At 45.8% G+C, this 13,405-nt stretch overlaps 1 protein-coding gene across 1 annotated transcript in view; it reads left to right on the forward strand.

The window, feature by feature from the left end:
- The first annotated feature begins 827 nt into the window (after positions 1-827).
- The window catches only part of LOC123374466 (lipase member M-like), a 30,503-nt gene continuing 17,925 nt past the window's right edge, over positions 828-13,405 (forward strand). Inside the window, exon 1 of the mRNA XM_045024488.1 lies at positions 828-924. Coding sequence (XP_044880423.1) covers positions 920-924 — 5 coding nt within the window. The 5' untranslated portion in view covers positions 828-919. The remainder of the gene's footprint in view (positions 925-13,405) is intronic.

Genomic DNA, 13,405 nt, shown 5'->3' on the forward strand with positions numbered 1-13,405 from the left:
AGCATTAGACAGTGTATCAAAGATTACACGGTAACAGGGCCGCCCAGAGGATTCCGGGGGCCTGGGGTCTTCGGCGGTGGGGGGCCCCCGCTTCGGCGGTAATTCGGGAGCGGGGGGACCCTTCCATTCCGGGACCCGCCGCCGAAGTGCCCCGAGGACCCGCGGCAGGGGTCCCCTGCTGCCGAAGCGGGACCTGCCGCTGAAGTGCAGCCGGGTCTTCGGCGGTAATTCAGCAGCGGGGAGCCCCCGCCGCAGGTCTTCAGGGCACTTCGGTGGCGGGTCCCGGAATGGAAGGGCACCCCGCCGCCGAATTACCGCCGAAGACCCAGCTGCATTTCGGCGGCGGGTCCCACTTCGGCGGTAATTCGCCGGCGGGGAGTCCTTCCGCTTCGGCGGTAATTCGCCGGAGCGGAAGCCGGCGAAGACCAGGAGCGGAAGAAGCTCCGGGGGCCCGGGACCCGCAAGAGTTTTCCGGGCCCCCCAGAGCGAGTGAAGGACCCCACTCCAGGGCCCCCGAAAATCTCTCGTGGGGGCCCCGGCGGGACCTGGGGCCTGGGGCAAATTGCCCCTCTTGCCCCCCCCCCCCGGGCGGCCCTGCACGGTAAAGGTTCATCTTGGGAAAGATTTGGAGGAGGACAGGATAATGGCTGAGCAAATTGATTTGCAGAGGGTGACTTGTAATAGGCAGCAGGAAAGAAAGGCCAAACATGTTTGTGGGAAAGGTGGCCAGCTGTGCAACAAAGGGCAGTATTGTTGTGCAGCTGGGTGCAAAGGGCCTTGAAGGTGAGCATCAACCATTTGTGTTTGATGTGGTGAAAGAGGGGCACCCAGTGGAGGGACTTGAATGCGCGGTGTATGGCACAGTCAAAGCAATGAATGAAGAACACTGTTTTCACAGCAGCATTTTGAATGGACCTAAATGAGGTGAGACTGGAGTTGGGGAGGTCAGACAGTATGTTGCAATAGTCAGGAATAGAGATAAGGCTGTAGATTCTATTTCTGAAAAATTATGAGGTGAACAGTTAATCTGTTAAGTATCAGAGGGGTGGCCGTGTTAGTCTGGATCTGTAAAAGCAGCAGAGTCCTGTGGCACCTTATAGACTAACAGACGCTTTGGAGCATGAGCTTTCGTGGGTGAATACCCACTCCGTCGGGTTAATCTGTTGAAAGACAAACCAATCAGGACCCTTACAGAGTAGGGGCTGTGAAATCACTGCCCCCATTCAGTGTAAAGATGAACCAAGGATAAAGAATTAGCACGTTTCTCATATTTTCTACACAATTGGAGTCAAACAGTTATGAGTACTTACACACAAACATAGATATTATGGGATATATATTTGACATCAGATGACTTACATTTGACTACATTATGTGAATTTGTGAAAAGGACAAATAATTCAACACTCGTTACAATTCTGTGCTGTCACTGGATATTGTAATTGGTAGAGGCATTATTCAGAGTTGAAACTCGTTTTCAACATAGTTACAACTAAACCAATAACTGTCTGTTAGAATTGCTTAGACAGCAGTTGAAGACAATTCTTTAACTCTTTTCCTGAATCAGAGTGGGTGGGGCAAAAACAGAACTAGAGAGACATGGAGAAGTCAGTAGTGGTGTGGTGCATAACTTACGTGTTTTGCGGGCAGCAAAAGGACTCCACATTCAGTGTCAGTCAATCCAGTGCTTTTCACAAATACCAAAAATTCATTTAACTATTAACAAAAAATAAAAATATTGTTGATAGTGACAACATATCACAGTTTAAAGCAATTGAGCAGTGGTTAGACAAGACCCCAAATCACAGCTACTTAATTAATCACCCAAGTATTTCAGTTACTTCAGCTGCTAACTCTGGAACTTAGCAGTGATACATTCAAATACATGCATTTAAATATAGAAATATAACTGTATTTTCATCCAATTAAAGATGACTTTCCATTTATAGCTTTGATGACATGGCTAAATATGACCTTCCAGCACGGATACATTTTATTGTGCAGAAAAGTGGACAAGAGCGATTGTATTATGTTGGCCATTCACAGGGCACATCTACTGGTATGTTGATGAATAAAGCTTGATGTAGGTTAAGGTTCCAATCCTGCCAGCACTCATGCATGTTAATATCTTTATTTCAGTGGATTATACAGATTTAAATAAAGTTGCCCAAAGCCTTCCCAATCGAGCTGGTCAAATTCTTCATTGTAATTTAATTATCCAATGAATTGAGTTTTTGTTTAATCTATTTGTCAAGTAGTTTGTGCAGCCAAATTTCAATCTATAGTGAACTATTCACTTTGTTTTTGTGATACGTGACATGTCTTCTAAATTGCTAGATCTTGTTCAAGACTATATATAGCATATTTTACTTTAGTTTTAAAACCATTGAGTGACTCATGCACAAAAAAAATCTTAGTTGACCTTTCTTCAGCATATAATAGTTTGCACTATGGATTAGTCCCAAAATTGTACTTCAAGGTCCCAAACAAGAAACTTCTAGATTTTATTATGCCCTATTGAAGTCAATGGGAGTTGTGCTATGGAGCTTTATGGGGCTGGGATTTCATCCTCTTTGTTTCCCAATGCATAATCCGTAAATCTCTGCTTGCTTGCAATCCCTTCATTTCAGCTTTTTGGCCTCCAGTCAAAGTTCTCACTTCTTAAACTGGAAGAACAAACAGGATTTATTAGAACATTTGCTCTCATCAATGCAGCCTTCACATGTATCTGCCTGTCACTGTTACACTCGCAGACCAGGCATGGTTTTAAACCTGAAGGGTTTATGAAAGAAGCAAACACAGCTTGCACAAGCCCCAGTGCTGCTGAGTCTCTCTGGAGCACATCAACCTCTCCTGGGACCACACCCTGTTACCAGCTGTGTCCCCCTTGGCCTCTTCAGCAGACCTCCTTAAAGGGACAGGACACAGGTAACTATAACTCCGGCATTCTGTTATGACTGCAACATTAGCCGTTATTTACAGAGTGAGTCTGAGTTATCAGTTAGTTTCACTTAGAACATTTAATTAAGCAAAAGAGCTGTTTTCAGACCAATCTAGGGAATTCTGAGAGGAGAAAGAGATGTTCTTAAAAATCTTTTATTTGGGGTGCAAAGTGGATGTTCAGTTCTTGGGCAGTTTGGAGTCAAATACTGAGAGAAAATTTGTCTGTGTGTCACTGACATATATTGAAAGGAACTGGTCTCATCAGCTCTTCCCAGTTTCAGGCCCCAATCCCACTGAATAAGAGTCAACAATGAAATGCAGTTGTGAAAAAATCTAATATCATTCAGGGGTGTATTAACATGAACATCATATGTAAGACATGGGGGGTAATTGTCCCAGTCTGCTCGGCCCTGGTGAGGCCTGTGCTGGAGTACTGTTCCAATTCTGGGCACCGCACTTTAGGAAAGATGTGGACAAATTGGAGAGGGTCTGGAGGAGAGCAACAAAACATGATGAAAGTTTTAGACAACCTGACCTCTGGAGAAAGTTTAATACAACTGGGCATATTTAGTTTAGGAAAAAAAAATTGAGGGTGGATGACCTGATAACACTCTTCAGATATGTTAAGGGCTATTATAAAGAGGATGGTGATCAATTGTTCTTCATGCCCACTGAAGGGAGGGCAAGATGTAACGGGCTTAATCTGCAGCAAGGGAGATTTAGGAGAGAGGTTAGGAAAAAACCTCCGTACTATATGGGTAGCTAAACTTTGGAATAGGCTTTCAAAAGGAAGTAGTGGAATCCCCATTGGAGATATTTAAGAACAGGTTGGACAAATGTCTGTCAGGGATGGTCTAGGTTTAGTTTGTCTTACCTTGGTACAGGGGGGCTGGACTTTGACGTCCCAAAGTTCCTTCCAGACCTACATTTCTGAGTCTATGATCCTAAATGGAGTTCATCCCGCACACTGAGCCCCATTGAGTTCAAGCCACCTGCATGGAGCTCATTTCAGGTTTGGGGCCTTAGTGAAATATTCAAATACTCTGAGGACATCACTGGCGCTTAACATATAATAGACTTTCTGAGTTTGAACCAAGAAGAAAGCAACTAAGAAATTAAATAACTAGCTGCAATGTGATGTATCAGGGTATCGAGTTGCCAGCATCCACCTGTTTCCTGGCCCATACCCCAAGCTAAGGGTACCGCTGTGTCACTATGCAATGCAGAGGCTGTTAGGAATACAAGAAACTGCTATTATCATCCTGGATTGCTGGTACCTCACCACAACTCCTAGACTTACAGCTCATCCTGTGCATTTGGGATGCAGAGGGCAATGCCTTCTGTGCAGGAGCTGGGTGTGGGTTTCTTGGGCCACTGGAAATAACCCACCCCGATCTCTGTGGGGATCACTCCATGAGCACACTAATGAACCTTGCCTGATTGCTGCCACAGGAAGGAACTGCATCAAAGGGGTTTCCAGGCAGGGATTTCTACCCTGGCAGGACTATGTGGAAGCAATAAAGAACTCAAGGTTTTTTAAACAAGAGCTTAGTCAGTTCTTCTTTGAGTGCTTGCTCATGTCGATTCCATTTTAAGTGTGTGTGTGTGTGTCCACTTGCACAGTTGTCGGAGATTTTCGTCTTAGCGGTATCCGTCGGGTCTGCTTTTGTGCCCTCTGGAATAGCGCACTCATGAGGTGGAATATCGGGTACCACCAGCCCCAGGCCCTCTCAGTTCCTTCTTACCACCTGTTATAGTTGTTTGGAGCACCTTGCCTTGTCTCACAAGACCACTATTAGTTTCTTCATAACTTTTCTCATGGTCTTCATTCTACTGGTTGTTGTATATAGTTCAGATTAGTTAGTTGATAGTGTTAAGTTAGTTATAGAGTCCTGGTTGGGATTTTGCCCCGAGCGAGGCATGCCTCACTCTCCCAGCTTCAAGTCATGTTTGGCATGCAGCAGGCCGATGCCGATAAATGATCCGCATGACAATTGTCTCAAGTGTCTGGGGGAAAGCCACGGAAAAGATCGGTGCCGCATCTGTAAAAACTTTCTCCCTCAGACTCAGAAGGAGCAAGATATTCCCTTGCGGGCCCTCCTGATGGAGACTGATCTTCATCCCGAGTTGGAGCCCTCCATCACAGAACCCATGCCGTGTACATTGGCTTCGGTGCACAGTGCACCACCAACACCGCACTTGGCCTGGCACTGCTCCCTTTTGCTGGTGCCAGAAAAAGAAGAGTCTCTCGGTACTGAAGGACAGGGCCCACAGGCAAAGGACCTGTGTCAGGACATGAGCCTGCTTCAGGGCTTCATGGGAGTACCACAGAAGTCAGACCTCCCAGGCTGGCCAGGGACCCACCTTCCACTCTGGGCACTGACAGAGGCTCCCAGACTATTGTTGGGCCATCAGTACCTGATGCGGTCCCGGCGGCTAAGGAGCAGAGCTGGCCGGCTCCACAGGTCCCACGCCAGGTGGCTGAAGACACGTGGCTCCGCCTCCATCACCGAAGGGCATGCCCACTGGAGGGCAGCAGCATAGACTGGCTGAACTCCCCTGGTCGCCGGACCACAGGTGCCGGTCCCTGTTGCTGCGACCTTGGATCCTGGCACTACACCTCAGCTCTCCAGCCAGGAAACCTAGATCGCCAGAGAGATCACCACTTACTAGGCGTGGGACTCTGGACTCGAGGCACCGTTCCCCATACCACTGGTAGTCTGACTGCAGGTTGCCAAGGCACCGGTCACCTTCTCCCAGGCGGTCACCGAGATGCCAGTCGCGGTCCTGGAGGGGTCGTTCAGGATCTTTACATTGATCTCGTTTGCCCCAGTACTGTTCCTCGGGCAGGCAGCGCTACTCCCTCTCACCGTGCCACTTGATGACCAAGGTTAGCAAACAGACCCAGGCCTCAATGGCCTGCAATAGTCTCTGGAGGGACAGTGTTTGGGGGTCGGACGGCGATTTCAGTCTGCTGTCAAGAAGGGAGACTGAGGTGGCACTGGCCATGGTACCGGTGCAGCAGGGTCAGTAGCCCCCCCTCCCCATTGGCCATACTGGAATCCATGCGGGGTACCAGTGATGCCTGTTCAATACTCCCAGCCCTCCCTGGCCACATCAGACAAGCCGGTTGTGGCACCACAATCAGAGTGCGGTACCGAAGGTGAGGCTGAGGTGGCGCACTGCACCCTGGCACTGAGGGAACCCTTCTCCATCAAAGAAGGGGACGACACCCTCCTGCAGGTGGTGCAGTCCTCGTCATCGTCCCCAGATGAGGCGGTGGCCGGGCCATCCCACCCTAGTAGCCCTATGGACAACTTTAAGGAGCATCAGGCCCTCCTTAAACGGGTGGCTGAGAACTTTGGCCTGCAAATTGAGGAGGTTGCTGAGGAGGCCGATGACCTCTTCAGCGTCATAGTTAGATTACCTCATGCATCTCAAGCTCCAGGGCTTGTCCTGCTCTTCAATCAAGTTCCATCTCGTGGCTATCTCAGCTTTCCACCTGCTGTTCTGCGACAGGTCGGTTTTTGCTCAGAATATCATGGCCAGATTCCTTAAGGGCCTGGAGTGCCTCTACCTGCATGTCAGGGATCCCATGCCTGTCATGGCTCACAGCTCCCTCCTTTGAGCCTCTGGCTTCCTGATCTCTCCTTCTCCTCTCCTGGAAAGTCATGTTCTTGGTAGTGGTGATGTTGGCCCACCAAGTGTCTGAAATTTGGGCTTTCACCTCAGAATCGCCTTACACGGTCTTCTACAGGGAAAAAGTCCAGCTAAGACCACACCTGGGCTTTCTCCCCAAGGTAGTCTCTCAGTTTCATTCGAGCCAAGACATTTACTCACAGGTCTTTCCAAAGCTGCATAAGTTAGAGGGGGAGCATCGGAGGAGGCCTTTGGCCTTCTACATTGACAGGACCAAGCTGTTTCGTAAGTCCATGCAGTTATTTGTCGCGGTGGCTGACAGGATGAAGGGTTGTCCTGTATCCGCTCAAAGGATTTCCTCTTGGATCACAGCCTGCATTCGCTTCTGCTATGATCAAGCGAAGGTGTGACCCCCGGCGATTTTCACCGCCCACTCTACCAGGGCACAGACCTCTTTGGCAGCCTTTCTGGCCCAAGCGCCTATCCAGGACATCTGTAGGGCGGCCACTTGGTCATCCGTCCATACCTTTATTTCTCATTATGAATTTACTCAGCAGGCCCGGGATGATGCTGGCTTTCATAGGGCAGTACAGCAAGCCGCTAAGCTGTGACCTCTGAGCCCACCTCCCTAGATACTGCTTGCGCGTCACCTAAAATGGAATCAACATGAGCAAGCACTCGAAGAAGAAAAAACAGTTACCTACCTTTTCATAACTGTTGTTCTTTGAGCTGTGTTGCTTGTGTCCGTTCCATTACCCACCCTCGTGCCCCTCTGTTGGAGTTGCCGGCAAGAAGGAACCGAAAGGGTGTGGAGTGGTGGCGCCTGATATATCGCTGCATGAGCACACCACTCCAGAGGGCACCACAGCCAGCGCTACAGATACTGCTAAGGCAGAAAGCTCCAACAACTGTACACATGGGCACACACACCCCTAAATTGGAATGGACATGAGCAACACATCTCGAAGAACAACAGTTACGAAAGGTAAGTGACCATTTTTTTTCTTTATACCTGCTTGACATGTAAAGGCTGTGATGAGGAAAGACTAATCCCTATGTAGCAAAGATGAAAACTCCTGAGTGAACTAATTCTCTACAGTTGAGGCCTTAGGGTCTGACAATTAGCCAATTTCTGCAAATTGGTTTGGAGGTTTGGGTTCCACAACTGGTTTGTTTTTCATCTGACACAGCAAAAGCTGTTGACTTGGTCAACTTTGTTTTTAGAAAAGGAACATCTTGAAGTGCCACCTGAGTCTATGGACCAGCTAATCTGGAATAATCCAGGGGTGGGGTGACACCACAGGAAGGTTGAAATCACACTTCAAGCTGATGGTATTGTGCTGTTCCTATCATCTCACCAACTCTCTATCTTTTTCTGAAGACCCTACAGGACTATGTTTGTTTTTCCTGATATACAATTAATTCAGAAAAGTCATAGATTTTTTTTCTGGTTTAATGTCCTCCATGTATACCATGTGACTCCTCTCTTTGTCAAGTTGTACGAAAATTGTAGTGGCAAAAATGTGGAGTACAGTCAAGGTTCCATGAACATCTTATTTCCAAATGATCTTGAAAAAATTTCCAAACACTGTCTGATCAGAAATGCATTCCAGGTTTTTTCATGAGTATATTGGCATTTGAGAATGTGCCTGCACCAGCAAATGTCCAGTGGGCAGTTAACCAAATTCTGCAACGATGCAGCTTTACCACAGTATTCTGATGGATGGGTTGAGTGAGGAGGAATGTTTGAAATAAATTCCTGATGTGTTAGTGAACAACTATTTGAGAGTAAAAGTGAAAGTAAAAGTAACACATCAGAGGCTATCATCCAGGAGAACCTGAAGTCTCTCCCAAAGTGTCTTTTTTGTGAACCAGTGATTCTGACAATGTATCTGGTGATAAGAATAGTTCAGCGTGGCAAGGGATTAATTTATCAAAGCCAAAGCTAATAGGGAATGAAAATGACAGTAATATTGAATTGCACTTCCAGATTTCTACTGCCTCCCTGCAAAAATATTATTGAGATTTTATCTATCACTTGCGCACACCCAGGCAGAACAAAGAAAAATATCATAGCCTAATAAATTATCAACCCAGCAAAGGATTAAACCATGCTATCTTATTGTGTATTAATGTTATAGGCTTGTAGATGAGTGGACTCACCCCTGCGGCGCCTCCTGCTGGTGACTCCTGGGAATTAGCTCATTCCAGCTCTGGAGTGCCCTGTGCAGGCCAGTGATCTGCCTGTCCTCTGGCCGTCATGTCCCTCCCTGGACCCAGTGCCCTTTTACATGGGGTGCTGCCCCCTGGCAGTAACCCCTTTCTCTCAGGGTCTCCCCTCCCCAGGAAACCCCCACCCACTATTCCCACCTCGCCTCAGTATACGGCTACTGCCAGTCATTGTCTAGCCCCTGCGCCCTGGGGCAGACTGCAGTATCAGCCACTCATCACTGGCAAGGTTGGGTTTGGACCAGCTGCTTTGGCCTACCCCTGGGCTGCCCTCTGCAACCCCTAGTACCCATTGGCCTTCTGCTAGGCCACAGCCTGGGGCTTTCCAGGCTAGAGCTCTCCAGCTCCTCAGCCTGTCCCCAGCCCTGCTTCACTCAGGTACTTTGTCTCTAGCTCTCTGCAGCCAGGCCCTTCTCCCTCTACAGGCAGAGAGAGACTGCCTGGGCCTCTGGCTCGCAGCTTCTTATAGGGGCCAGCTGGGCCTGATTGGGACCTGGCCACAGCTGAGCCTACTTTCCCCAATCAGCCCAGGCTTCTTGCCCCAGCCACAGCCCTCTCCTGGGTTGTTTTAAGCCCTTCAGGGCAGGAGCAGGGGACCACCCTGCTACAAGGCTAATACCCTGTTATCAACAATTTAAGTTATTCTATATGATCGATGAATACAGAATTTAGGTGAATATTTCATACTGAATTTGCTGGCAACTCCTGACTTCAAGTCTACAATTTACTTTCAAGTTTAGGGTGACTTTTTTTTTTTAAGACAGCAGATCACAACCAGTCAGTATTATGTCTGTGTTAGTAAAGAGCAGAGATATAATTACCATGCATTTCCTTTACTGTTAACGTAATTGCCAGAGTCCATCTACTTTGTGATATGTACCTTTAACTTTCCAGGGTGCCTAGAGCTTGGGATGGGTGCTCCTCTAAGGAAAGTATAAGTCCGAGTAAATATATCCAATGCTAAAAATCAGGCCAAAGAGAGAAGGGGGAGGAGTAGAATTAATAAATGACTCTTCAAGGCAACTTCTGATTGGAGAGCAAGAAGTACGAGATATTCTGATGTGGCAGATATCTGCCCCCTCATGCTGCTTTTTAACGCTGTGGCCATCAGAGTTGCCACTGTTCAGACATCTGGATCCACTTGGTGCAGCAGAAGGACTCCAGTGGGTAACTCTTTTTCTTAATTTAACTCTGACTGAGATTTGCATTTAACTACTTTTGTAATGAAATATTTTGGTTGCTTTTTCTCTGAGCGAGGAGGGTATAGAGGAGATGTCTACTGAGGTTGAGCTTCCTGAAAATCATCAGAAAATCCATAATTATGGTCAGTACAAGGTGGGTTAAACCTTTCACTGTTTTCAAAAGTGCATGGTCCGGGAGTGACTTTTTATAGAATATTAACTTGCTTGGAAGACCTGTGCGGATCAGGTACTTTTGAACTGCCTTAGGGGAGAATCTTTCTGGAGTGTATCTAATACATTATTTCACATTAAGGTCTATATTTCAGCATTAAAACAGATCCCATGTTATGGGGTGATACAGAAACTATTAAGATGGGGGGGACAGATTCATTGTTGCCATATGGAGTAGCAGGAGGACAGAAAACAAAGAGACACATCAAGGCATTTGCAGCAGGGCTGTGAATTAGGGACCTCAGTGGGTAAAATAAATAAAGTTCTTAAGACGTGTACGCTTGAAGCAAAGGAAGTGTTCCTTTGGGAATTAAAATGCATCTTCATATAAAGTTAACTTTATAATTCTCTAGCCACGTTTCTAACACAAATGATATACTGCAGGTTTTTCTCTGGTCTCTCAAGTATTGTTTTACAGCATTTATTGCTGTGCAGAATCTCTGAAGCCACATCTCTGAAACTGACTAGAACTACAATCTCTGAGCGTATTAAATGTTACCGCCAAATAACTATATAAAAAAATAAGGTTGCAAAGTCATGCATTTATAACTTTGGAAATACCAGACTTCAGGTTGCCTGTGCAACCTCAATTCAGCTCCATAGCATATATGTATTATACAGTCAAAAATGTACACATTCACATGATTTGTTCCACAAGAAAAATAAAATATGGACAAAGCTATTTTTCCTTAATCTCATTCTCTGGAATAGCTGGATGGTTTTAGATGATACTTTCCAATACAATGCAACATGAGGTAGATGTTTGGCATAGTAAATTTAATTGGAGACAGTTAAAGTTTGGCAGAGGCATACACAACTCAAAACAAGCTCTTAAAATGGAAAATATCAGAGAACTTTAGCTACAGGCAGCATTATCAGCTCCATGTATAATATTGGGAATAACTTCAATTGTTTTCCTCGGGAAGCTTCAGATGATTCTAAATACTGTATTTTTGACTATCTTAAAAAGACATTTGATAGGGAGGTGCCGTCCTGAAATTTTCATTCCCTTCTATCTTAGTCTATATGGTTGGATTAGAGCAAAGGACTAGACAGACTGAACACTGGAGTGATTTAAAATATTTGCATTTCATCTTTGTGCCAAATCAATCCTGATTTACACCTCACTGTCTTATCTAGGCTTTTATAAACAGTTTATAAAAAGTTTAGGGTAAATTGAAAAGTTCACTTGATTTTTTTTTTCTTCTTAGTTAATATTTTATTACTTGCAAAAAACAATATGTAGTTACAACATATCAACATTAATACAGACCTACACAAAGATGTGGAATCAGTGCTTACTTTGTGCTGGCTGAGCCCCGGCAACTCCAGGCTCAGCCAGCAGTTCATAGCCCCAGCTTCTCTGGGCTTGATGCATCAGTTATGAAAGTAGAAAAATTGCTTGTGTTCTGGCAGCCAATTGCTCAAGCCCTGGCACCTCTTTCATTATGAATTAAGCCGTGTGTGGAATATGCAGCTGTTGTTGATGAAAAAGACATTCAACGAAACTACTGTTAAGCGAGTGAATATAACTATTCTAGAATGGGTATGTTTCAACAAAATGTTTTTTGTAGGAAAATGCCAATTTGTCACAAATGAAACATTTTGCAGAAATATCAGTTGTGTGGAAATTTTATCAGGGCTGTTTCCTGGGTCCAGGATGGAATTTCAAGAGGCAGTGTGAGGATATTGGGAAGATCAAGACTATAACAGGGTTCAAAATAGAACTAGATAAACTCATGGAGGATATTGGTCATCAATGGCTATTGGTAGGGCCCTATCAAATTCATGGTCTATTTTGGTCAGTTTCACAGTCAGAGGATTTAAAAAAATGGTAAATTTCATGATTTCAGATATTTAAATCTGAAATTTCATGGTATTGTAATTGCAGGGGTCCTGATCCAAAAAGGAGTTGTGTGTGTGGGGGGGGCAAGGTTATTATAGGGGTGGGGATTGTGGTACTGCTACTCTTACTTCTGTGCTGACACTGGCAGCAGTGCTGCCTTTGGAGCTGAGCAGCTGAAGAGTGGCAACTACTGGCTGGGAGCCCAGCTCTGAAGACAGACCCACCAGCCAGCACCAGTGCAGAAGTCAGGGTAGCATGGTATGGTCTGCCACCCAGCTCTGAAGTCAACGAGGAGTAAGGGTGGTAATACCTTCACTTCCTAAAATAACCTTGTGACCCTTCTGCAATGCTCTTTTGGGTCAGGACCCCCAAATTGAGATATGCTGGTCTCCCCCTGTATAGGGTAAAAGCACACAAAAGACTACATTTCACAGCGGAGAGATCAGATTTCATGGTCTGTGATGTGTTTTTCATGGCTGTGAATTTGGTAGGGCCCTAACTATTAGGCAGGATGGGCAGGGATGGTGTCCCTAGCCTCTGTTTGCCCGGAGCTGGGAATAGGCGACAGGGAATCAATCACTTCACTCCCTCTGGGGCACCTGCCATTGGCCACTGTGTAGAGGACAGGGTACTGGGCTAAATGGACCTTTGGTATGATCCAATATGGCCATCTTATGTTCTTATGGAGACCCCTTATCCCAAAATCAGGCAGGATAGATAGCTGAATCTGGGTCTCTCATCTCCTTGGTGTGTGTGCCCTAATCTCTGGGCTACTAACTATTCTGGCTCAATATCTTTCTTGTGTTCAAAGGGTCCCTGTTTTGTTTCTATCTAGATTTTTTTTTTTTTTAGATTTCAATTGATCACAAAATGGAATGTTTGTTTTCTGGTCAGCCCTGCTGCATACCCTTAAATAACAGTAAGCAATAAGAGTACTTATTTGGTAGGGTAAGAGTACTCAGTTGGCAAGTATTTAATATTATTTACATTTTACTGATCCTCCAGACTTTTCTATTCTCTTCTGTTCTGGTTCTTATACCACCCTCAGTTCCATAGTATCTGCATGTCTCTCAGGAACGTGTTAAGCGACCTGACTAGCACTTCTTTTGTGTGATTCTTTTCTCCTGAGTGAGAAAATTTCATGAGTAATTTTTTTGGTTTGGTTTTTTGGTTTGATTTATTGTATGCCTCCCCTGCTCTGTCAGGAATCACAGGCTGCAGCAGAGCTAGTTTCCAGGCAACTTAAAAAGCACAGCTGTCCTGAAGCAGGTTGCCTGACTGGCTACACCACCTGATTGGCTGGAAAGGCCACCAGGTAGGCTCTTAAGCAAGCAGC

Source organism: Mauremys mutica, chromosome 7 (assembly GCF_020497125.1).
Source record: "Mauremys mutica isolate MM-2020 ecotype Southern chromosome 7, ASM2049712v1, whole genome shotgun sequence".
Lineage (NCBI taxonomy): Eukaryota > Metazoa > Chordata > Testudines > Geoemydidae > Mauremys > Mauremys mutica.